Consider the following 26,523-nt stretch of genomic DNA (forward strand, 5'->3'; position numbering starts at 1 on the left):
GTGTTTTGCTTCCCTCAATGGATTCTCTTACTATCAAGGGCCCAATCTTAGTAAGTGTTGAGGCCCCTCAATGCCCATAGAAATCATTGAAGTTGAGGGAACTCAGCACCTTCCAGACTTGGACTCAGAGATAAAAAGGAATAGAAAATATTTTTCTTTGAGACGTAGAATAAAACAGTTGTACTTGTACTCTGTGTGAATCACAAAGGCTTAATTTAAATTCTATTGTTGCTAGGTGATAGGTTTCCAAGGTTCTGATTCAGGAAGGCACGTGAGCAAGAGGTTAACTTTAAACATCCAGCTAGTCCCATTGAAGTCAAAGGGAATACACACACACACACACTCACACATGCTAAGTATCTTGTTTAACTGGGGCCCAAATGTCTACACTTAATGAGCTTGTGCAGTGGCTGTGCTCTCCTTGCTCTATGGGCAGCACCATGCCTGCCTATTACATGGTTTTTCTAGAGCCTTCTCATTCTTGGATTGCAAGACTGTAGTATAGCTCACAATATCTCAGGAGTGGAATGGTGTTTTGTTTTTTAGTACAGAATTTATTAAAACCGAATTTTAAAAGTTCAAATATTTGTATCCAAGCTATTTTACTGAAGTATTTTGATGATTGTTTTCTTTATAAAGCCATTAGGCGGCACTATTTCATAAATATATCAGAACTACTTACATCAGAAGTTTTCAGCTTGTTCATCCTCAATAGCAATTTTCCAGAAGTCGTTCTGGCTATGTTAATATCTGTGATTATTTCCTTCTGGAGAGTTGTGTATCAGGGGGTCATGTCAGAAAGTGTGTGTCTGTTACAAGCTGTGGTTATTTAGGGCCAGATTCGGACACCCTTCCTACTGGTGAATAGTACCTTACTCTGAGTATTCTCATTGAAATCAATGGGACTATGCTCATGGAGCAAGCTGTTCTCAGGGTGAGCATTGCTATCAAATGACCAGGGAGGAGTATAAAATTATTGCTCAAGCATGCAGGAGTGAAATCAGGAAGGCCAAATCACACTTGGAGTTGCAGCTAGCAAGAAATGTTAAGAGTAACAAGAAGGGTTTCTTCAGGTATGTTAGCAACAAGAAGAAAGTCAAGGGAAGTGTGGGCCCCTTACTGAATGAGGGAGGCAACCTAGTGACCCCAACCTAGTTTTGGGCCCCACACTGCAAGAAGGATGTGGAAAAATTGGAAAGCATCCAGCGGAGGGCAACAAAAATGATTAAGGGACTGGAACACATGACTTATGAGGAGAGGCTGAGGGAACTGGGATTGTTTAGTCTGCAAAAGAGAAGAATAAGGGGGGGATTTGATAGCTGCTTTCAACTACCTGAAAGGGGGTTTCAAAGAGGATGGATCTAGACTGTTCTCAGTGGTAGCAGATGACAGAACAAGGAGTAATTGTCTCAAGTTGCAGTGGGGGAGGTTTAGGTTGGCTATTAGGAAAAAAAAATTTCACTAGGAGGGTGGTGAAGCACTGGAATGCTTTACCTAGGGAGGTGGTGGAATCTCCTTCCTTTGAAGTTTTTAAGGTCAGGCTTGACAAAGCCCTGGCTGGGATGATTTAGTTGGGGATTGGTCCTTAATATTTATGATTAACCACCTGGATTTGGTTCTCAAGCCTGCCACATACATCCTTTTCAAGCTACTTAATCTTTCCATGCCTCAGTTCCCGCTCTGTAAAATGATAATCCTTCCCTCCCTCTCAAGAATGTTGTGTGGATATATTTGTTAATGTTGTAAAATGTTCAGATACCATAGCGATGAGGGCCATAAAAATACCTATAACACATTATCTGTGAGGGAAGTAAATATGTTCATATCCTGGCTCATGGCTGCTGAAAAGAGTTGTGTGATAAGACTATGAGGACCTGATTCTGAAAGAGAATGATCACCCTCCTCCCGCATCTCAGCATCTCCAAGAAGCTCAACACTTCACAGAATGCAGCCCTACATCTGTGTTGATTTCAAAGGAAAATGTTTCAAAGGCACGTAACGTGCATTTATTCTTTTCGATGAGTCTCAAGATTTGTCATGCCTCAAAGTAAACACCAATTTTGCTTCACTTTGGATTGGTAAATCTTGATTTTCACCTCAAGACAAGTCAAGGGCTAAACTCACCAATGGCATCTGAGTTGTCTTCTCTCATACAATGATGGGGAATTTCCCATATCTATAGACTACAGCCATTTAACACATAAATGAACTGGAGAACAGAAGTCTTGTGAGACTTGCTGAAGGTCAAATAAGAGGTCAGTGGGAAAAGCAGGAACCAAATCTAAGTATTCTGACTCCCTGTCACTTTCTCTAGCTGCTACATCCATTGCTTTTCCTCACATTTGTATTATACTTGTATATTGAAAATATGACATGGCTGAGATGCACCATGGCACATTCCAGCACTTTAACAAAATTATATTTGTTTTTGTCAGGATTCTGAGCAGAGTGTTGTTGCTGATTGGTCACTTTGATACTGCAAGTTCATAATAAACCTCGTGGAATTAAACAAGTATGAATAACATAATGCCCAGCGCAGCATTGGATGCAACCTCAAGGAATGCTGAAGGAGCTCAGCTTCAGGATGACAACATGATGACTTCTCCAGACTGGAGCAGAGATGCCCAGGAAAATGATACTGCTCTGAAGGAAAAAGAGCAATCTGGCATGGCTGCTGGAACCAGGGAGCCAAGACTGAGGGAGCCACTGGGGCAGATAACTAGCTGGAGTTCGCAGACTTTCCTCAGTAAGGAGAATGAGGACGAATCCTTAAAATATTCCAGATATAGATTAGGAGGGTCAGCTGACAGTGTATGGTCTCTTGCTTCTTCTGAGCCTTTTGACCCACTTGAAAGAAAGCCATTGAGATCTAGCCAGAGTGTGCTTTGGCACATTCCTCAAGCATAGCTCAAGGCAGCACATATGGAAGACATAAACCAACACCAGATACTACTCAGGACATTGTGGATGATATAAATAGGTGATGAAGTTGCTTTAAAAATATCTGTTCAGCTGATTAGTAATAATAATAATAATAATAGTCCAGGTGCTACTCACAGCATGGCTTCCAGAGACATTTACCCCCAGATACACACTGGACCAGCAAGTCAGGGTGAAGCTGCCTACTTAGAACATTCTCCAGATACTGCACCTTGTTCGCTTGCACCCTGCTCAAGGTCAGAGGGGCTTCCAGAAGATGGGATGCCAGATGGACAAGCACTCAGCTTGGTTAATCCGCAGAATTTGCTTGATTCACGTGAAATGCTGATGTTGTCGGAGACAGAAACAGCAGCATCGCAATGCTCCTGTAATGGATCCTTTGCCGAAATGAGTCAGGAAAGTCCTGGCTTTATCCACGGGATTAAGGTGATTGCAGCATTATCAAAGAGCGCATATGGCAGTGGCACATTATCAGCTGCAGACAGAGTGTCTGACACTCATAAGGTAAAAAGCATCTATGTATGTGAGAGTGCTGAGAAGCAGTGTGTTTTCTACTGAATACAGGAACATAGAAAACAAAGTAGGGTTTTCATGGTTTGGGGGACTAGAAGTGGAATATAATGCTTTATTGTTAAAATTCAGATCACGTTGCTAGTGGGTGGAATTTCCAAAATCATCTCAAGGAGTTAAGTGAAGAGCTCCTATTGAGTTTCAGTGGGAGTTGGGCCCCTAACTCCTTTGACACTTGAAAACCCCACCCAATGATTGAATGTTTTTTCACGTGACTATTCCATGGCCTCTGTGGTCCCCGCTCCTTGTGCACAGGGGAGCTCAAGAAGCCAATAACAACTGGCATTGGTTGACTGTCACAGCTAAGAGGCCAAGAATTGAACTAACCTCTTGTACCTAGTGGTAAGGTGAAAGGTGATCTCACCCAAACAGCCTGGACCAAATTCACGGGGATAGTTGCATTCTGTGCTGTTCCCTCTCACGGGAATAGACAAAGAACCTGAGACTCCAGCACTGCCATTTGTCAGCCCTAAATTCACATAAACATTTTAAAGTAATGGAACCATATATAAATCTTGCTATCACCTCCCCCTGCTGCCTCTGCCTAACTAGCTAAAATGGGTGTTTGTTTTTTTCTTATTTCTGGGTTTTTTTTATTTAAATGCATACATATATCCTCTTAAGTTGAGAAAATCCACTCATTAAAAAGAAAAGGGAAGGGAAAAAACAGCTTCTGTTCATCTCCATTTCTAAAGCACACAGCAGGAGGGCTCGAAAGAGAGAATGGGCCTTTACAAAGAGCCCTGCTGTCTCCCACACCAGAAGTGAAGGAGGATGGAGGTTGGGAGTGTGCGGGGAAAGCCAAGGATAGGAGAGGCACAAGGACAGATGTGGGAGCAATGCTCAACACACTTAGAATGAGGGGGAACAGGAGAGGGGAAAGCAGCTTTATAGTAGCTACTAATCGTATTGCTGGGGTCAGGTAAGGCTGCGGAATTTTCTTTGGAGTTAATAGATGCTTCATGGGGTAAAAATTGCAGATACTCTTGTTTAGGGCTATATGTGGAGTGGGTTTATTGTGTGGCTGTTGATGGGCATAAGGAAGGAGGAGCTGCTTTATAAAAGCAGTTCAGGGCTGCACTTGGGGTTAAGAAGCACTGCAGCATGTCTTCTTGTTCGGAGATCAAAGTAGGAATCAGGGCTTCTAATCTGCCAAGTCCTACTGCCTGCCTCATCATCCACCGCCTGTGCAAAGTTGGGCTCAGGGAGAAAATTAAACCGACGCTGATCGTACCAAAACAAAGCAACGTCAATCTATTTTTTACTTGACTATTTTTAGCAATGCTTGTTAGCATGTGGTAACTGGTAGATTTTAAAACAATACTGTTATCAAGGGGTACAATACCATTGACAACCAGCTTCGTTATAGTTATTAGTACATGAAAAAAGGAACAAAAAGAGTTACCTTCAGCTTCACTCTGGCAGGAAAAAGATAGTTTACTAAACAAAAAGAGGCAACAGTGGAAAAGAAATGCGGGGCCTGATTTTCTCATTTACACTAAGATTCCTTTACATTCGTCTGGCAGTGCAAAGGGGTCTTCAGATGTGCTTTATTTACATTCAAGGCTACTTCAAGCCTCAGTGTACGTGAGAATCAGGCCCCTAAATTTCAAGTTAAAGATTTATTGAGAGTAAGGCTGTCAAGTGATTAAAAAAATTCATCGTGATTATTTACGTGCCAGATGCGCTAAAGATTCATATGTCCCTTCATGCTTCAACCACCATTCCAGAGGATATGCCTCCACGTTAACGATGGGCTCTGCTCGATAACAATCCAAAGCAGTGTGGATCAACGCATGTTCATTTTCATCATCTGAGTCAGATGCCACCAGCCGAAGGTTGATTTTCTTTTTTGGTAGTTCGGGTTCTGTAGCTTCCGCATCGGAGTGTTGCCCTTTTAAGACTTCTGAAAAGTCATGCTCCCCACCTCATCCCTCTCAGATTTTGGAAGGCACTTCAGATTCTTAAATCTTGGGTCGAGTACTGTAGCTATCTTTAGAAATCTCACATTGGTACCTTCTTTGCGTTTTGTCAAATCTGCAGCAAAAGTGTTCTTAAAATGAGCAACATGTGCTGATTCATCATCCAAGACTGCTATAACATGAAATATATGGCAGAATGAGGGTAAAACAGAGCAGGAGACATACAATTCTCCCCCAAGGAGTTCAGTCACAAATTTAATTAACACTTTATTTATTTATTTTAAACAAGCATCATTAATATGGAAGCATGTCCTCTGGAATGGTGGCCAAAGCATGAAGGAGCATATGAATGTTTAGCATATCTGGCACATAAATACCTAGCAATGCGGTCTACAAAAGTCTCGTGCGAACTCCTGTTCTCACTTTGTGGTGACATTGTAAGTAAGAAGAGGGCAGCATTATTTCCTGTAAATATAAAGAAACTTGTTTGTCTTAGTGAGTGGCTGAACAAGAAGTAGAACTGAGTGGACTTGTAGGCTCTAAAGTTTTGAATTGTTTTGTTTTTGAGTGCAGTTATGTAACAAAAAAAATCTACATTTATAATTTGCACTTTCACAATAAAGAGACTGCATTACAGTACTTGTATGAGGTGAATTGAAAAATACTGTTTCTTTTGTTTATCACTTTTACAATGCAAATATTTGTAATAAAAACGATAAAGTGAGCAGTGTACATTGTATATTCTGTGTTGTAATTGAAATCCATATATTTGAAAATTTAGAAAAACATCCAAAAATATTTAATACATTTCAATTGGTATTCTATTGTTAAAGAATGTGATTAAAACTGTGATTAATCTCAATAATTTTTTTAATCGTGATTAATTTTTTTAAGTTAATCGCGTGAGTTAACTGCATTAATCAACAGCCCTAATTGAAAGTGATGGCAGGTATTGTAATTACCTGTGTACAATTAACTCAAAAGAAAACCAGTGGAGAGCACATACAACCCAGAGACATACTGTATATTAATAGAGTAAATTTGCCAAGCACCAAATGTTGCTGTTTCAGACAATACTGAACCTTTCACAATAGGCTGGATTTCCTATCATCCCAAACAATGTGGGCAGAAATTCTCCTATGCTGTAGGCTGACAATTACCCTGCACAGTGTCCTTTTAAATAGCTGGATAGTACACAAGTTAGAATTATAAATGTTGGAGCTGGTCAAAATTAAAAGTGGCTTTCACAGTTTAATGAGTCCTGCCCCTTCTCTGTGCATTGAAGTGATGTTCTGAGCTGATCAGATTTTGCACGAAGCAAGTGTTCAGACCCTCTGATCCCCCTGATATTGACTGACATTTTGAATGGCAGGCCACAACTGCAGCTGCTCCAGCAGTCTTGCTGGCTGGAGCCTCATCTCTTGTGCTCTGTATTGTTTAAAGCCTAACACAAAGGGTGACATGGATGTAAATGGAAGGCAATGCCCTCGCACAAGGAGCTTTGGGGATGCTGAATTTGGGATGCATGAGCACAGAGTGACTAACTAAAGACAATGAAGGTAAAATGAAAGAAACAGCTGTTAAGTTTGGACAGGGATTTAAAACAAAAAACCTGAAATACAGCCTTTGTGCACAAAACAATTAAAGAAAGGGACCTTCTTGATGGCAGCTTGTCTAAAATAAGCCTTGTGTGTGTAAAAACCAGATAAATCATTCCACTTGCTACTGAGAGTCTGACGTGGTATGATGTTTGTGTGATTATATGCTGATGCCTAGAAGATGTTTTTGCAGCATATAGTATTTACATACCCTGAATACTGATTATCTGCCAGAAAAATACATTTATAATTTGATCTGCTTAACAGTCATTACCTTCAGGGACATTTTTGGCTCAACAAAGCTTAAACGACTGCAGAAATTTCATTTGACCAGTTCCTTTTCTCATCTTGAATGCACTGTGTTGCTCCAAGATCCCACTTCTATCTGTTGAGTCTTTTATCAATATTTATAATTTAGTCTTTGATGAGATCTAATTTTAATGGCTCTCTGCTTGTGTAACTGTTTATTCAACTTTAAAAGTTTACCCTATACAGATATAGGTGACTGAAAAAGAAAATGTAAGCCGTATCATAAGGATATAAATGTTCTAAAATTATACTTCTGGTTTAGGTGTTCATTCAAATACATAACCATCCACAAATTATGATGTATATATTATAGAGGTAACAAGCTATTTGCCTGACAAATTGTTTGCCTGACATTTAAAATACCATATTTAACTGGGTCTAATGGTAAATGGTTCTTCTATTTCAGCTACATGGTATATTTTTAATATATAATTTAATATGTGAACTCGTTCATTGTATCTGTGGTCTCAGCTGCTTTAGAGCTCTCACTTTGCTGCCAACAGCAGACTGTTAATAACTAAAATACCCTTTGTTATACTTTAAATACTAGGCAACAGAGACAGAAGAATCTCAGGATATATCCGTGCATCTGCTGCAATCCCTGGCTGAGAGAGCAGAGGAAATTAATCAGCTCATGAAGAAAGTGCAGATTGAAAACCAGCAGCAGTTGGAGAAATGGGGCCTGCTTTCTGCAGAAAATGAAAGCTTCAAAAAGGAGGTAAAGAGGATTTTACTCATTTTTTACTGTGACTTTTCTGTATCTCAAGTGTGTGATGCCTCATTCTGGTAAAAATAGCTGTGAAGTCCTGAAAAGAGAATGATGTGTTCATGCAAGGTTTGTTTTAGAATCACTGAATTGGAGAAATGTAGGGTGGGAAGGGACCTCAAAAAGTCAATAAGTCCAGCTCCCTGTGCTGAAGCAGGAGAAACTAAACCTAGACCGCCGATGACAGGTGTTTGTCCAACCTGTTCTTATAAACCTCCAGTGATGGGGATTCCACAATTCCCCCTTGGAAGCCTATTCCAGAGCTAACTACCCTTATAGTTAGAAAGTTTTCCCTAATGTCTAACCTAAATCTCCCTTGCTGCAGATTAAGATCATTACTTCTTTTCCTACCTTCAGTAGACATGGAGAACAATTGATCACAGTCCTTTTCAAACAGCCCTTAACATATCTGTAGACTGTTATCAGATCACCCTCAGTCTTCTTTTCTCAAGACTAAACATGCCCTCTTTTTTTTTTTTTTAAACCTTTACTCATCATGTTTTCTAAAACTGTTTTCATTTTTGTTGCTCTCCTCTAAGGGTATGTCTATACTACCCGCTGGATTGGCAGGCAGCGATCGATCCAGTGGGGGTCGATTTATTACATCTAGTCTAGATGCGATAAATCGACCCCTGAGCGCTCTCCCGTCGACTCCTGTACTCCACTGCCGCGAGAGGTGCAGGCAGAGTCAACGGGGGAGTGCCAGCAGTCGACTCACCTCAGTGAGTAGGTCTAAGTATGTCGACTTCAGCTACGTTATTCACATAGCTGAAGTTGCGTAACTTAGATTGATCTCCCCCTCCCACCCTCCGCAGTGTAGACCAGGGCTAAACTCTCTCCTATTTGTCAACATCTTTCCTTAAGTGTGGCACCTAGAACTGCACACACTACTCCAACAGAGGCCTCACCAGTGCTGAGTAGAGCAGGACAATTACCTCCAGTGTCTTACATAGGACTGTTCTGTTACTACACCTCAGAATGATATCAGCCTTTTTCGCAACTGCACCACATTGTGGACTCTCATTCAGTTTGTGATCCACTATTACTCCAGAACTTTTTCAGCAGTACTACCATCTAGCCAGTTTCTCTCCATTTTGCAGTTGTACATTTGATTTTTCCTTCCTAAATGAAGTACATTGCACTTCATTGAATTTCATCTAGTTGATTTCATACCAATTCTCTAATTTATCAAAGTCATTTTGAATTCTAATCTTATCCTCCAGAGTGCTTGCAATTCCTCCTATGGTTGGTGTCATCAGCAAATTTTATAAGCATACTTTCCACTTCATTCTCCAATTTTGAAAATATTGAATAGGACCGGACCCAGGCCTGACCCCTATGAGATCCCCACTACATTCACCCTCCCAGTTTGAGAGTGAGCCATTGATAACTTTGAGTATGGTCTTTGAACTAGTTGTGCATCCATCCTTATAGTAATTTAATCTAGACTGAATTTCCCTAGTTTGCCTATGAGAAAGTCATGTGGTACTGTGTCAGCTGTCTTCCTAAAAATCAATATATATCACCTCTACTGCTTTTCCCTCCACCTACTAGCACAGTAACCCTGTCAAAGAAGAAAATATAGGATGATTGATATATATAATTTTTTTTTAAATAAACAGCACTTTAAAAAATGAGAGAGACAAGTAGAACAGAGGGCATATTTCTTTAGTTTGATACCAGTAACGCTAGTTGATGTAGTGTCCTGATCTTGCTGCACTTTACACTTCTGCTGCTAAATGTCTGGGAAATTAGAGTCACCTGCCAATATTGCATAGAAGTGAAACCTCTGAATACATGCAGATAATTATCTGTGCTCAGGATCCCTTTCAACATGCGAAAGATATGAAATAAACGTATTGATATTGCACATGCAATTCTTTGTTACCCACATAATCCTTTGACTCGGTCTTTTGTGACCAGTACAGTTCAACTATATTTAATATTATGTCTGGGGAGAACCCAATATGACCTTAGAAATTGTAAGAGTTGGGAACAAATCTTTATAAACTACTGATGATTCCAGATATTTGTTCCCTTGTTCCTCTTTTGAAGATACCCAAAAAACAATAATAATATAATTGGAGATTTGTTGTTACTAGTCCTTTCTCTCCACTTTGCTACCCCCAGAATAGTCACAAGTAAACAGAGGGTTGCAAAACTCAAGGATGTGTCCATGTGTATATGGGAGGGGTTATATATTTGTACAATTGAAAATAAAACCATTTTTGTCTCAATAGCAGGGCAGTTAATTTTAGATTTGGTACTGTTGCATTGCATATACTTTAGTTTGATAGCTTTCCACTGGATGCTACATGTTCAGTGGGCAAATTTGATTCAATATTATGATTTTTTTTTCTAACAAGCAGGGTGTATAATTGCACACACAAGTTTAACAATTGCACATGCAGATGAAAGACCGGCATGCAAAAGTTACTAGAATAGACCCTTTGAACTTTCAGTTACCTGATTCGTTCAGTCACTGCAAATGAATGCAACTTGAGCATGGAATGTCCCACATAAGTCCTTTGAAAAGAGAGAGAAGCTTTCAATCCTCGGTTAAACAAAAAACCTCTAGTACTACAGCATCCCCCATAACCTATGAGCAGTGTGCACCTACTACCAGGGGGTGCATTCAGACAGAAAATCCCAGTTGCACCTCACGTTGATCCACAGACACTGAACATTAAACCCCCAAGTCGTTACTCACTCACTCTGGCTGGGGAGACTGATTGTCCAAAGTCATGTTCTAATTGTCTAGTTGGGCCCTTTGGATGTGGTCAGCAACTTATTACACCAGTTCCGAGTTGTGTCCCACTGAGATCTCACCAGCACAAAGACATTTTAAAAAACCCTACATCCATCATGCTTAATAAGCTAAAAAAATTTTTAAAAAAATTCTCTCCTTATCCTCTTCCCTGTCTGTGCTCAAAACAGACAGTTGAGGGGGCTGAGGAGCAAAGCAGCATCTAGATGGGGGTGAAGAAAGGCCTGGATTGGAGGACAGTGTTAAGTTGTTGTCTACTCCTGGAGTTCAGATGCCTGGCTGCCAGCAGGTTGTGGCCCACTGGTCACGGTCAACTCTGTCATAAAAAAGAGAAATTACAAAATTAGGAATTCTTCAATATCTCCAGTTTCATATTTGTGAAATGACGTGGTGAGTTGAAGGAGGCATTTGAATCAGAAACTGCTGCTGGGTAACAGCAGAAAAGAGGGACCCAAAGAGTCCAGAGAACTTCAGAAGAAAAAAATAAAAAGACAAATGTTATAAAAAACTAAGTTAACAATAAATAGATTCAAAATGGAGAAAACCAGTCTTTTACCATGAGCTGTGTTTCCATGGGAAGGATACATTGCACACACCCGCTTCACCTCACAAATAAAGGTCTTTTAGCAAGGATACCAGTGGGCAAATTCTTTCGACTCCCATTGAAGTCACTGGGAAGACTCCCATTGACTACTATGATGCAAATCAGGGCCAAAGTGCACTTTCTGGACCATTGAAGGCCATCAGTTTGTGGTCTCCTGTCTTGCAGTATACTTGTAACTGTGCCATCACCCAATCAATGCACACTCTGTTGCACAACTTATTGGCACTCTGTGCACAACTTATTGGCACACACAATGCCTGCTTCTCTAATACCCCTCCTCCTTCCCTGTTTCAAAGTAGACATGCCATTATACATTAACGTGATCACAGACATACATCCTTCAGAGCTGAGGAGACATGTTTATTTTGGCCCACCTGCTGTTGAAACTGAGAATTTGTCCTTGGTGTATATTACCCATTGACAAAGGGTTTTGATTGAGTGATACCTGGAAAAACAACTGACATAACCCCCTTTAATGACAATTTAATGCACTCAGTAACAGTAATGCTGTGCATAACATCAAGCAGGCAAAGTGAAAAAAATGTTATTTGAAGTACATTCAGTTAAGTTGATATAAGGATCAGTCCTTGAATAAAATCAAAATTATTCATTTAGCTGCAGTATATTGTGAAGTAACATTTAAAGCAGCCGCAATAACAAAAGCTACTCTAAACGCCCCAACATACAATTAATTCATTTTTTTCATCCCATTTCCTTGCCTCTCTGTTTCGCTTATGTGAACAAATAACCAACTTCAACCGAAAAACCGGTTATAAATTGGTGGTACTCAGGATCACAATGTGCAGCCATGCAGCTAACACCAGCAAGGAGTTCCTTTAAAAGGGGCTGTAGCAAATCTGGGCCACAGAAATGAAATGCTTCGGAAACAGATAATCTGGGCTCTTCACTAGACAGATGGCAATGGCTGGAAAGGAGATAAAAATAGTTTTGAACTGTTGAGCTGCTGCAGATGCATGGTCAGAACAGAAGATGCGCTGCAATCCTGAAACTCAGGGCAGCTTCACATTTTTATTTACTAAGGAGCATAAGAATGAAGGAGAAAACTAGGGAGTGAAGAGTAAACGTATGTGTAATAGTAAGAATGAAGAGAAAACTAAAGCAAGTAATAAAAGGAAGAAAACTCCGGAAAGCTGTTAACATTTCCTTGGTAATAAATGCTATTAATGCTAAACAAATGGATTTCATTATCAGGAGGCAAGGAGTTTTAAGGAAAAGATGACAACTCCCAGTCACCTCAGCTTGGACCACAGCTCACCTTTAGTACTACAGCAGCAAATTGGTATGAAGCAATGTCATTTATCTGGGTCTGTTGTTCCTTTTCTTTGTCGGACACATTCACAAATTAGCACATCTTTCACCCAGCAATTGGAAGCTACAGTAGAACCTCAGAGTTACAAACTGACCAGTTAACCACACACCTCATTTGAACCCAGAAGTACACAATCAGGCAGCATCTGAGACCAAAAACAAACAAAAAAAAAGCGCAAATACAGGACAGTAATGTGTTAAATGTAAACTACTAAAAAATAAACGGAAAGCAGCATTTTTCTTCTGCATAGTAAAGTTTTAAAGCTGTATTAAGTCAATGTTCAGTTGGAAACCTTTGAAAGGACCATAACATATTGTTCAAAGTACGAACAACCTCCATTCCCAAGATGTTCATAACTCTGGGTTCCACTGTAGCTTAAAACAAGGAGCTCAGGTAGAATTTGCTAAATGACATATGGGTATAAAATATCACTAAAGAGTTTTAGCAAGACTAAAAAAAAACAAGAACATTTAAGGTTGATCTGAACAAACTAGGATTATTATTTGTATTATGGTAGCACCTAGGTCCCCAACTGAGATCAGGGCCTTGTGATTCAGATTAAGAAATGATCCATGTTCCAAAGAGCAGACAAAGGATTTGGGAGGAAAGGGCTATGACATATAAGCAGAGTTAACGAAGGGATGATTGGGAAGTGTCATGTAGTTCCATGATTTATTGTTGCTGTGTTTCCCTTTCTTTCTCCCTCACGTTTTGGGTGGAGTGTTGGTTGGAGGACTTTGGAGGGAGGAGATAAGGTTTTTATGAGCCCTTGTGTCCGTAGAAGGGGGCTCTCCCTGCACAGTTCTTGGTCCAGGGACAATGTGGGGAAGGATAATCTCTATAGAGTCTAAAACTAGGCACAATAATGCTAAGGAAAAGGGAGGATCCCCACTGTACCTGTAACCTAGGTAATAGAGAGATTATTAATGATATGGAACAAGTTAATAGGAAAGATGGACATGTGGACTGGAGACATATGTTCAGTTTCTGGCTCCTTTGCAAACTTTCTGTATGAGCTTGGGCACAAAATCATAAACAACCCTGTGTCATTTTCCTCATCTCTTGTAAACCCTCGTGTAGGGGGTGTGCTGGTGGCAGGCTTCCATGATGCTGTGGGATTCTAGGCCATGCTACAGCCCAGGACAGGATGTTCAGGCACTGCTCTGACTTACCACAAGGGCTTGTTCAACCCTGGAGCAGCGTAGAATCTGAAGGACACAATGGTGGCATTTCTGTACTCCATATCCCTTCTGCCACGCCCTCCCTCCCGCACTGTTTCCCTGGTCTGTGCAGCTCAGATTTGCCAGGCTCTTCCTGGAGTTCCTGAGCTTTTCCTCTGCATAATCCAAAGAGCTTTAGGGCATTTTTGAAAAACAAATTCAACCAAGCTGTAGAAAATAAGAGCTTGTTACTTCCTTGTTGGGGTTTGTTCTGAAGTCATGAATCGTGGTTCCTGAGAGCATTTTAAAATTAATCTCTCCTTGTTCTGTCTGTTAAATGAAAATATTAAACTAAACATTTCCATTAAATTCTCATATCTTCTTAAGGTTCATATGCTGGCTAACACAAAATCTCTGGTACTGTAAGCAAGTTCTCTGGCCACCTATATCAGAGTTACTGCACCTTTATATTTACCTCAGGTGAAAACTTCTATAAAAACATTAACAAAAGAGAAGTCACATGAAGAGGGAGAAAAATCAGCCTCTGTTTTTAGATGTTACACTTTGAAACAGTCTCCATTTTGTAGGCTTTTAAAATGTCAACAAATTGACAGGTCATGTTGCATTACAAAACTGCTTCTAGGAAATCATGGTACTCCGCTATATTAGGTAAGGGCTTGTAAAGACTGGCTGATGTCCAGAGGCCAGGTGAAAAATTAAGAGGTTATTCTTGGTTTCTGACAGACCTCATGACTGTCATGTTAATATATTTTTAAAACACATTTCTTTTTGCACTCTGGGGTCCAATCCGGCACTGGGCACTGCTGCAGTGCCACTCCCCACATGCACAAAACTTCCTGCTAGTAGATCTCAGTGCAGGGTCTAGGCCGGGGGTTCTCACACTGGGGGTCATGTGAGGGGTGGGGGGTTGCCAGAGGGCACGAGGTTATCATGTGGGGGGGTGGGTCATGAGCTATTAGCCTCCACCCTCAAACCCCGCTTCACCTCCATCATTTACAATAGTGTTAAACATAAACAAGGTTTTTAAGTTTATAAGGGGGGGGGGGGTTGCACTCAGAGGCTTGCTGTGTGAAAGGGGTCACCAGTACAAAAGTTTGAGGACCACTGGTCTAGGCATACACGTACAGAAAATATATGTAGTTCTTTATCCAAGTACTATCTGAGAACTTACTCAGACCTCATCACCATTGTACCACACAATCATTGGACGGCATTCCCCCTCATAACTCTCTTCATGGTGTAACAAAACATTTTCCCCAGTTTATAGTTTATGCAAAGCCATACAAGGAGCCTGTGGCTTGTACGTGAACTCAGGTCTTCTGAGTCCCAGTCTAGTGTCCTATTCACTAAACCATGTATTTTGCTTTATATTGCCATATTAAATGCTATGGGTGGAGTAACGTGAGTCATGGAATTTAGTTGCAACTCTTACTAACATTAAAGGGAGCCACACATCAAAACTCTTAGCTTATCACATTGATCATTTATTCCTGGTACTCCACTTTGCCCTCCACTAACAAGCTGATCCAATATTTGTAAAATAACTGTACAAACAAAAAATGACTATTTAGAAACTTAATGGATTTTTTTCCCTTGAGCTTTCTTTTCATTATGTCTCTCCTCTAATACACAAATAAGGAATCATATGAGCAAAAATAGGGTAGCAATTCCACATGGGAATGGGCAATTTTAATCAATAGAACTTCTTACTAACTAAGACCCTGATCCCCTAAACACAGACTTACTAAACTCTAGGCACATTAATAGTTCCATTGACCTCAATGGGACTGCTCATGTGCCAGAAATTAAGCACCGAGAGGAGCGTACACAGGATCGGGCCTCAAAAAAACTTCTCCGTATTCAGCTTCATGTTGTCTTTCATTCCATCTATATTGCATTGGAAAGACACTTTATGGTTGTTCAGTATTTATTAATCATAAGATTCAGCACTTGCTAAACATTAAGCGTTTCTCAAACTTCATTGCACCGCAACCTCCTTTTGATAACAAAAATTAGTACATGACCCTGAGAAAAGAAACCAAAGCCTGAGCCCAAGCTCCGCCGCCCCGGGGTGTGAGTGTGTGTGAGAGAGAGAGAGATAGAAGCGCCAACGCTGAAGTCCCAGATGCAGGGGGTTGTAACCTGAGCCCCACCGCCCAGGGCTGAAGTCTTTGGGCTTCGGCTTCAGTCCTGGGCAAGTCTAATGACAGCCCTGGTGACCCCATTAAAATGGGGTCATGACCCACTTTGGGGGCCCGACCTACAGTTTGAGACCCACTAACCTCTAATCCCTTTGCCAGAGATGCAGCTACATTTTAGCTGGATTTGGTGTCAGAGTTAAGACTTAGGAGTTCCCAATTCCTAATTAGATGCTCGGAGCACTAGCCCACAGCTCTTTCTCCTTAGGAGTGCATTGTCAAAGAACGAATGCAAGGTATGTTTCCCTTTTGACATATCCAAGTCACACACGCTGATACGTTTGTTTTACAGCAAGTCTTAAGAATCAGGTTGGTGATCTTCTGGGGGCCAGAGAGGCTGCTGTTCTGGAGCTGGCAAATGCAGACGAAGAGATTTCACAATTGAAAAATGAAATGGCTCAATTAAAATCTGAATATCTGCAGAAGATAAAAGAATGCAAAGAAGAAAATCTTCTTCTCGAGGAAATGGTAAGGAATCTCCCAGGCCAGAGAAAACCTAGCTCAGGGGTGGCTCTGAGCCACATACGATAATCTTCAGAAGTTCGAGAGCCGGGACGCGCCTGCCTTGTGGGGAGGGAGGTCTTGGGGCTTCTGCCCTGTGGGGATGGGGGTCTTCTGCCCCACAGCTAATACCTTCTGGGGGTCAGGGCTTTAGCTCTGCTCCTACTGAAGCCCCGAGACTCCCCATCCTGCTAGGCAGAAGCCTGAGGCGACATGGGGGGGCACCTAGGGTCATGTTCCGCCCCCCCATCTTTGCAGAGTTTGCTGGCCCACTTGGTCACATGCTGCTGCCGGGCCTCCGCCGTGCATGGCAGCTTCTGAAGCTGGCAACCTGGGAGCTACAGCTGTGGGGAGAGGCAGCAGCAAACACCTGAGAGCTGCAGGGAGGGGCCACTGAGGGTAAAGAGCGTAAAGTTTGGGCTTGGGGGGCATAACTCAAGCTGTTGGGGGGGGAACCTTTAAATTGTGGCCCCCCCCACTCTCAGCAGGTACCAGTTATCTCTGGCAGAAGCCCTTAGCCCCATCACCCTGCTGCAGGGCAGAAACCCCAAGCTCACCCCACCCCAGTTGGTATGTGGAGAATGGGGAGGTGTAAGAAGAACTTGCACTGGCTGTGCTAGCTCTGTAGTACAATGCGAACATAAAGCCGAGGGGAATTTGAATTTGGAGGCCTTGAGTTTCTCCAGCTTTCCCTTCTGGCTGATGGACAGCGTGTTACTGGCAAACTCAGGAGAAAGCCACAGCCAGCCCAGTGTGTGACCTTCTGGAAAGGGGAAGGAGGGGGGGGAAATGAGCAGAGCTGTAAGGGGACTCAGTCTCACAGGTCTGTCCCTTCTCACAAGAGTCATTTACATTTTACGCATTAAAATGCATACAAGTCTCCGTTTGGTTGGCCAAAAAAAGCAACACAATGAATGTAAACGGCTGTCTTGTATTATAGCAAAATGAACCAAGGAGAATATCTGGTTTATCAAACAGACTCAGGCCTGTGCATTCTCTTTCCTCCCACTCCCACCATGCTGGCTTTGCACTGCGTTTTTACCAACTTGCTGTTTTTTATACAGTACCTCTAGTCTTTACAACAGGACATCAAGCTCCATCTCATTGAACAAAACAAAAGTGATCTGCTTCACGTACAGTAATTAGGCCCTGATCCGTCAAGTCCTTACTCCCGAGAGCAGTCCAACTGAAGTCAATTCCTTCCTCGCATGGGATTGTCCCTGTGCGTAAGGTTTCTAGGATTGGGCCCCTAACTGAAAGTAATGTCTCAATGTTGACAAAGTAGCTTCTTTAATAAAACAAACTTGTTTTTAGTAGTATTTATGAGCAATTGAGGAAAGGGCAATATGGTTATTTCAATTCCAGTTTTAAAGAACAGCACCGAAAGCTACTGGGAAGCATCTACACACACTGCTTTTATGGCTATAATAAAATTTGCTTTCAGTTTTAAAGGTAGGCAACGTAGTATGGGGATTTCATGATACACTTGGTGATCTGTATGGCTCATGAACACATGTACATTTCACTCCTTGGCTGATAGATTATTAGAGTCACAGCCTGCGCTTAAATGGCTTAACCATATTTTGCATAATGCCCTGCTATTACTCTATTAGCATCATTGTTGTTATTATATTTCTCCCGTTTTTTTATCTTATAGGCTTTCCTATACTACTGCAACTTCCCAAGCAATTATTCTTGCTGTGGAAAGCATGCAGGTAGAATTCAAAGCAATTCTATGCATTATTTTAACTCAGATCTGTATTTAAATGAGCATTACAAGAGCTCAGAGAAGATGTATTTGACTTCAAAAGCACATTTAAGAAGTTAGCTTCTGCTTTCTTATGTCTGTACTTTATATAATCTCAATCTCTCTCTCTCTCTCTCTCACACACACACACACACACAAATTTCTCTCTCCAAAATGTAAAATCTCTCCGCAGCTACTCTCCAGGCATTATCTAAATGCTATAGGCAATGAAATAATGTCATGCCTTTTTTTATTTTAAAGATGAACAGGGTGAGCAAGAGACACGCTCCACTAGCAACCTACGAGCAGGACCTGCATGAAGAGATTTTTCAAATAAGACGCGAGTCCAGGAGGTTGAGAGAACTCTGTCACCAACTAAATGAGGAAAACCACAGACTGAAAGAAGAGCTATGGGATGTTAAGAGGGAATACGAATGGCTAGCGCAGATGGCAACAGCCAGAAAGAAGGGTAAAGCAGGCAGCCCAAAAATGTCATTTTACAGTTTATTTCTCAGGCTCTTTAGAGGCCTAGGAAAAGACAAGCAATGAAATGCATGACACTGATGCACGGCATTTAAAACATTTTAATGGTTCTACTTGAAATGGTTAGAGTTTAAATAAAATACTTCATGAAAAACATGTAGCTCCCCTCTACAGCATGTGATATCCCATCATTTTGGAAGTAAAATACAGAGCAGGGTGTTCTAAACTCGGTTCTGTATTTTCTGCCACCGTGAAGTACACCATCTTACCCCAGGCTCTAATAAGAACAAGAGCTATAAAAGAGTGTCTTGGTGAAACGTAATGCACACTTGTTTTATTTCTAAGACTCCAGCTTTTACTGGAAAAACCAACTAGTCAATTTGTTTCAATTTCAGTCATTACTCTTCTTCCATATATTGTACCATGAATGTGGTGCCTTGCATAAGTACACAATTTACAACCAGGGCTGTACACTTCAGAACAATTTTTCTTGTTATGATTGGAACTCTGTGCCATGCCGATCACACTTGAAACTGGGCAAGCATGCCTTTACAGGATGGATGTTATTCACAGTTTGAATTCTATTATGTACACTCAACCCCAAGGGCTCAGGATAGCCAACAGGCTCTCTCAAGACAGGTTTCGGGCCTATAGAATGGTCCCTAAATCTTACTCGGTTAACTTTCTGCTGCTCTCATTTTAAACATTCCACCTTTTCGAAGCGACAGTTCCCCTTTAGCAAAGTTTTGAGCCCCAGTCTGAATGATCTTTGACAAATGAGAGACTGATTGAAACCAACTGGAAAACTTGTACGTGTAAAAAGGGCAAAGCAGGACCAATCAATGGTCCTGCTTGAAAAGTCATTGGGATGGGAGAATGAAGGACACAGCTATGGAAGAATGAATAGACAAAGCAATGGCACCATTCTGTGCATATAGAAGCTGGTTCAAATGCTCATTAGAAAGCACTAAAAAGTTATAAATGAATTAGATACACTTTTTTTTAAAGATGAATTGTATCCCTTCTGTCATTTACTGAGGGGACACATTTGAGCTACTGGAGCCCTTATTCATAAGAGAACAGCTACTGAGCATTGCAGCATGCACACATTCCAAAGAGTCCACATATTTGTTGCATTGAAAGCCCTGATTCAGCAAAAGCCTTAAACATATCCTTAAGTACAGGGCTGAAGCCCCATTGGCAAATGAAGGCCAAGGAAAAGGTTGGAAGAAGGAAATGAAGGATGGAGAGCAACAGGAAGAGCAAGGCTTATATTGAAGGGATAAAAGGAAGGAACAAGACAAAGCAAACAACCAAATCAGCACAGTGCACCTGAGTGAAAATGGTGGGAATTTAGATAGATTTTTAGCAATTAGAGGTGTTTCAAATCCTTCAAAGATCAAAACCTCCTTCCTTTACAAAGTTTAAACTTGAATGTTCAGAAATCAGCCTATTTATTTTTTCATTTCAGTTTTATTTGAAAAATGGTCTTGTTAATGTAAAAATTGCCATCTTTCGCCAGCGCTTTTTGAATCTCTAAAAACTACCCTGAGAAAAACTGAGAAGTGAAAGGCAGGTAATTTGACAATAGACATATCAATAGACAGTAGGCAAAAAAATAAACTCTGCATTCAACTACCCTTTTTTAGGCCAGACCACAACATTAATTCCTTGGACTGATCTTTGCAAGAAAGACTCTCAGACTAGAAGTCTATCATCGCAATATGGGTAAGTCATGGGAGAAATGCATGTAATCTTTTTCTATTAACCTTACGCTAGCCAGGGAATGACACTATAAGCCAGCAGTACACATTAAGAAGAAATGAGTCAAACTGGACATCATGGAAAAAGCTGCATGAAGTGTAAAATAATGGTATTACCATAATCAACACTTTACTCCCCTCTTACCAGAACAGCAAGTTGCACTCCAGCCTTTACAAGCCCCCTTTGTATTTTGTTTTTGTACTCAATGCCCATCTATGCTGAGCAATTCTATAGGCAGAGTTTTTACTACCTAAACAAGTAGTGGAAATACATAATAGATGTATCTTATTCAGTTTCCCACCCACAGAATGTGATAAATTGTACCTTCTTGTCAAAAATCTGTTTTAACCAACCAGTATGTCAGACTCTGTTTTGGATATGATGTGCTAAGATTTGGGCAATTCTGATAAGATGGTATAATTCTCTCCAAGCTCCCATCTGCTTTCACCAGCTTTGGAAATCTTTGTTTTGATATGAGTTGTATACCTCCTCCCCCCAAAAATAAACCTAATGATCATGGTCATGATCCCTCATGTTCTTTAAAGAGCAATAAACAATCAGTGGTAGTGTCTTCCCATATCTTTGCTCTTCGCAGGAAAGAAGGTTTACAAACAGATGAGATGAATGGCATTCCCAGCAGCAGAATGGTGTCTGTACTCGAAGTTTTCAGCCCCCGTGCGTGTGATGGTAAGTGATGTTGAGTTCGGAAATTGCCATGCTGGGATTCAAATTTAAAAATGGGCCTTCAGTGGCTTGTGCTTCAGTAATAAAGGTGTGATACTGGGATTCTTAGCTGTATTTCCAAAAACTTGCCAATTGAAGTCTTACTGGATTAACACGCACATGCAATGAGCTCTGTGCGGGCTCCTTATGCACAGCTCATTACAGGGCTATGGTGTGAACAAGTTAAATGAGGATCCAACATAAAGGATCCAGATAGAGTGGCTATCATTTTATCTTTCTGATGAAGAACTTTACTACTATTAGTGTTTTCCTTACCAGCTGCATAAGCACTAAGTTTCCCCCATTTTTTAATTTAACACCACAAAGTCCAGGGGTTCTCAAATAGGGGGTCACGAGGTCATTACATGGGGGGGGGTCGCAAGCTGTCAGCCTCCACCCCAAACCCAGCTTTGCATCCAGCATTTATAATGGTATTAAATATATTAAAAAGTTATTTTAATTTATGGGGGGGGTCACACTCAGAGGCTTGCTCTGTGAAAGGGGTCCCCAGTACAAAAGTTTGAGAACCACTGATGTAGCCTAACGCCTACATTTTTAAGCCAGCCACACTGCAGTTAAGGTTAAATGATCCATAACCAGTGCTTCTGAGATGCCTTGGTCTATAAGAGGTGATAAGAAAGAACTTCTCTTTTGTCTTCTTACCTTCATCACTTTTATGTGCTGTTCCTGATAGCTGAAATATTGCTTAAGATCCATAGTCCTGTACACCAGTTTAGAAAACTTTGATATACAAGTGATTTATGACATGAGTTTAAGGATGATGTTTTTTTATTGTTTACTGCTTTCTGCATTAGAGTGTTCAAATGTAAATAAATAATAAAATCACATTTATAGGCAAAAATGATGTGTAACTGTGTCAGAGAATGGAAAAAATAGCCTTTTAAACAAATTGCTTAGCTAGTATATTCCTTTATTAATAAATAGAATAGTAATTTTACTATTAAGCCTCAGGTTCGTCATAATAAGCTTAGCTTTGCTTTTCTTAATGTGGTATCAAATTCCGCTTTCTGTTTAAAACTAAGATCTGCTCCACCATCCATGATGGTGGCTGCTAGGTGCTACACCATTACAAACAACATAATAATACAAGACTATGAACCCGTAGTGAATTTTTACTGCTCAAAACAGTAATTGCATCTTTGCAGTAATATCAAGAGCTGGTGAAGTTGATATGAGCAAACCTTTTTCTTTCTTTAGAAAGGCAACAAGAACGTTCTAAAAGCAATGCCTCCTCAGTGTCTATGAACAGCGAGTCTACGGAGATTCTGATCACTGGATACCATGATACAGGCTTAAAGAAAGAATCTAAGAGAAACTCAAAAGGTACATTGTTTTAACTACATACTGATTAGAGTTGTTCATTAAAACTCTCTCCAGGTCAATTGATGCTTTTTTCTATTGCATTACATAGAATTTTTATTTCCAATACCTTTTATATCAGTATATATTCTACCTGAACGGAAGAGTTAATTCTGTGGTCAGAACCCTGCTGGTGGTTAAATAATCTTGCCATATTTTCACATGCAATCTACTGTTGTATAAATATTCAAACAAAGCATTGTGACTGACCTTTATTCATACTTTTGGGAAATATTTGTATCAGAATGATCACTGCTTCTCAGCTGGGATTACAATAGTACTTCTTTTTGAAAAAGCTGAATATTCACAATAGCAGTCAAACATGTTCTCTGATATATACAGTAGGCCCTGGGGTTCAGATACTGCACTGATAGGTACCCTGAAAGTACTTTAGATATGGAAGTGTGTTGTACAAATAACATCAAGGAAGCTTTTAAAGTAAATTCTAATCATTTAACTCTTGTAAGTATTGTATTTATTTAGTTCTATTTTCCCTAAGAAAAACCCACAAGAGGGGTCTCACCCTGTGAGGACCCTCTTAGACATACCATCTTTGTCTACCCATAGAAGAGGCCAGAGACCATACATGGCTTGGGATCTTGTAGATCACAGTGGGGTGCCGCAGGAGGCCGTTCCCATCTGCATGGAAGTTTTGCAACCCTGCACCAGCCCTGGTTTGGTGGCTCCTTGGCAGCACAGCCCCAGATTGATTTATTTTTTTGATCAACTTCCTCATGGTTGTGGAGCTCAGTCCCTGCCCTTCCCCCAAGCCTTCAAGGGGGGGGGTGGGTGCAGTGGCTTATCCTTCCTGGAAAACTAACACACAGACGTTCCCCTACATGCATTGATCCCTGGGAGATGAGCTGTTAGGTAAGAAAGAATCTGTGATTAATAGGGATTGCACACCTGCTGTTAGAGATTACTTAGCTTTAAAGTGTCATCTGGAATTTCCAAATTCATAGATCACTAGCTTCTTTTTTCTTTTAATTATGCAAAGTTAGGGCTTGTGAAATGCGCTGGCTCTTGGGTTCGGGAGTCTGAATCTGCTGAATCTATATCACTAGTAGACAGGAGCAGTGGCTATTCAAGTTCCCTGCACTGTCTTGAAGTACTTCAGCAAGGTGCTAGAATCATAGACTTTAAGGTTAGAAGGCACCATTATGATAGTCTAGTCTGACCTCCTGCACAACACAGGCCACAGAATCTCACCCACCCACTCCTGTAACAAACCCCTAACCTATGTCTGAGCTATTGAAGTCCTCAAATCGTGGTTTAAAGACTTCAAAGTGAAGAGAATCCTCCAGGGAGTGACCCGTGCCCCACAATGCAGAGAAAAGGCGAAAACCCCCCAGGGCCTCTGCCAATCTGCCTGGGAGGAAAATTCCTTCCTGACCCCAAATATGGCGATTAGCTAAACCCTGAGCATGTGGGCAAGACTCAACAGCCAGACACACAGGAAAGAATTCTCTGTAGTAACTCAGATCCCACCCCATCTAACATCCCATCACAGGCCATTGGGCATATCTACCACTAGTAGTTGAAGATCAATGAATTGCCAAAATTAGGCTATCCCATCATATCATCCATTCCATAAACATATCAGGCTTAGTCTTGAAGCCAGAAACGGACTACTCTGTGTATGCGCACAGTTCCAGTTCATGGCCAGTTAGTCTTTGGACCCACCTTTGAGACTACCTGTAACTCTGCCACTTTTGATGATAGGATATTTAGTTTATTTAGACAAATCAAACATATGACCATTAGAAATTGAATTGTGTCCGCAGTTAAGTTCACATGGGTCAGCTGATAACCACTTTTGCCCTAAGCGGAATTGAACCAGGGACTGGTATTGAAGAACTTCATCTATCATTATGAGCCATTCTGTTGATGCATCAATGTATTACTTCCAGACAGATAAGGCTAAGTTGCCGTTTGTAACCAAGTTTGGTAAAAATTTCTGAGGATACCTTTCTAGTCTTCGGTTTAGAAAATCCATGAACTATGTACAACTTCAGTGCACCCTCTGACCATGCTGATTTTATTGCTGCTTTCAAGATGGTGCATGTGAGGAGATCCCAGAACCATGTGATGATGATGTGTCTGCAATCAGCCAGCACAATAGGACACGTCATCGGAACTCTCTACAGCATGATGCAGATGTAACAGGCAGACTCTCTGCAACGAATACCTGCAGTAAACATGCCATGAGCAGGTAATTTAGAATTAAGCATTAAGTTAAATAATTAATTGTGATTAAGGCAAGACAGTTTTGCTAGACATTTTAAAGGTTTCTAATCCGATTAAAAATCTATTCTAAAATAAACCCTACCCAAGCAGAGCTTTCTATTATGTGGAAAGGCAGAGACTTCATGAAGTCTACTACAGACTCAGCTAGTGCTAATCTGCTTTCCCAGAAAATGCTCAGCAGCTTTGGCGATGGGCTGTAGTATAAAACCTTAACATAGAGATGCTGATGAGCATATCCAGAAACATTTCAGCTGTTCAGGGACTGGTAGAATTAAAGTCTCCCTCTCAATTTAATTTTCTGTGAAAAGAAGTGTGTGTAAATCTGCTTAGCTTCCCACCCTTGCCCTCACTTCCTGAGGAATTCGGAATGTTGTGTGAGGTTGAGGGGCTGCTTGTATCACCACTTTCGTAAGTCACTATATTGTTAAAAGCACTTAGTCTCCTGACACACATGCCAGTGGCCTCCCGTGTACAACAGCCATTGTTAAAACGTCAGTTAAAATCTTCAAGTCACTGTCCTCAAGCAAAGATCCAGCTGCAATGGTAATGATATGCCGTCCAGAATTCCCTGACGGGCCACACTTTGTGGCCTTGTCAAACCAGTGGGTGAAGTGGATTCAAGGGTTCAACACACGCTGCTTCTAGTTTCTCAACAGACAAGTTAATTTCAATCACTGTGGTGGAGCATGAGGAAAGAAGCAGCCATCACTCAAAACTGTAGGGCTTTGGTAGATCAAAACCAACACTATGAATTGCTTCTGGAAACTATAACTAGTACAAGACTACAAAGGACCTGTGTAAAACATACCATGCTAGAAGCCCTTTAAAGGAAGCACGCACCCACTTACTAAAGTTCTCAAATGGGCAACCCTGTATAAGGAACCACTGCTGTATGGCAGAGCATCAGTCGGCGGCAAAAGCTTGGATCAATGCAGTGAGGTCCACCTCTGACAGGAAATGTCACAACTTCCAAGCTAACTGTAGGTGAAAAGACCCTCGGCTACTGTGGAACCCAGGGGTAGTGGGGAATCCAAATATGAAGCTCACTTATAAGATAGGCATCCCCTTACAGTAGATGTTTCTTCACACCCATCAGTATCATCTTGATTCTCATCCACAAGGTGTTTCTGCAAATTTGCTCCTCTGCCCTCCTTCTAAGATAGGACCCCCTCAATGTTTATAACTTAGGTTTTTCAAACAAAGAAAAAACTAAATTGTATCTCACTTGCTTTGTGTGCTGTGCCCTTATCATACATCAAAATGTTCTTGTTTAACTAAAGAGTATTGCTGGTTTCACAACAGCCAGCGTGACTTAGCCTTGACCAAGAGGAAGAGTATCCAGGGCCATTCAGTCATTGGACGGAGGATATGGGACAAAGGGGGTCCTTTTTCTTGTTCTTGTTGTGAGGTGGACAGCTGTTCATTAGGAACGGAACAGTTATTTCACATAGGCCAGGAATAAAGAATCAGACGATGATATATTTGGTTACTAC

At 41.0% G+C, this 26,523-nt stretch overlaps 1 protein-coding gene across 1 annotated transcript in view; it reads left to right on the plus strand.

The window, feature by feature from the left end:
- The first annotated feature begins 3,060 nt into the window (after positions 1 to 3,060).
- The window catches only part of LOC140905182 (uncharacterized), a 31,395-nt gene continuing 7,932 nt past the window's right edge, over positions 3,061 to 26,523 (plus strand). The window contains exons 1-9 of the mRNA XM_073328017.1: positions 3,061 to 3,444; positions 7,890 to 8,057; positions 12,689 to 12,776; positions 16,478 to 16,653; positions 18,695 to 18,902; positions 20,566 to 20,644; positions 21,132 to 21,367; positions 22,622 to 22,747; positions 24,839 to 24,995. Of these exons, the coding sequence (XP_073184118.1) occupies positions 3,061 to 3,444; positions 7,890 to 8,057; positions 12,689 to 12,776; positions 16,478 to 16,653; positions 18,695 to 18,902; positions 20,566 to 20,644; positions 21,132 to 21,367; positions 22,622 to 22,747; positions 24,839 to 24,995 (1,622 nt within the window). The remainder of the gene's footprint in view (positions 3,445 to 7,889; positions 8,058 to 12,688; positions 12,777 to 16,477; positions 16,654 to 18,694; positions 18,903 to 20,565; positions 20,645 to 21,131; positions 21,368 to 22,621; positions 22,748 to 24,838; positions 24,996 to 26,523) is intronic.

The sequence above is a fragment of the Lepidochelys kempii genome, chromosome 1 (genome assembly GCF_965140265.1).
Source record: "Lepidochelys kempii isolate rLepKem1 chromosome 1, rLepKem1.hap2, whole genome shotgun sequence".
NCBI lineage: Eukaryota > Metazoa > Chordata > Testudines > Cheloniidae > Lepidochelys > Lepidochelys kempii.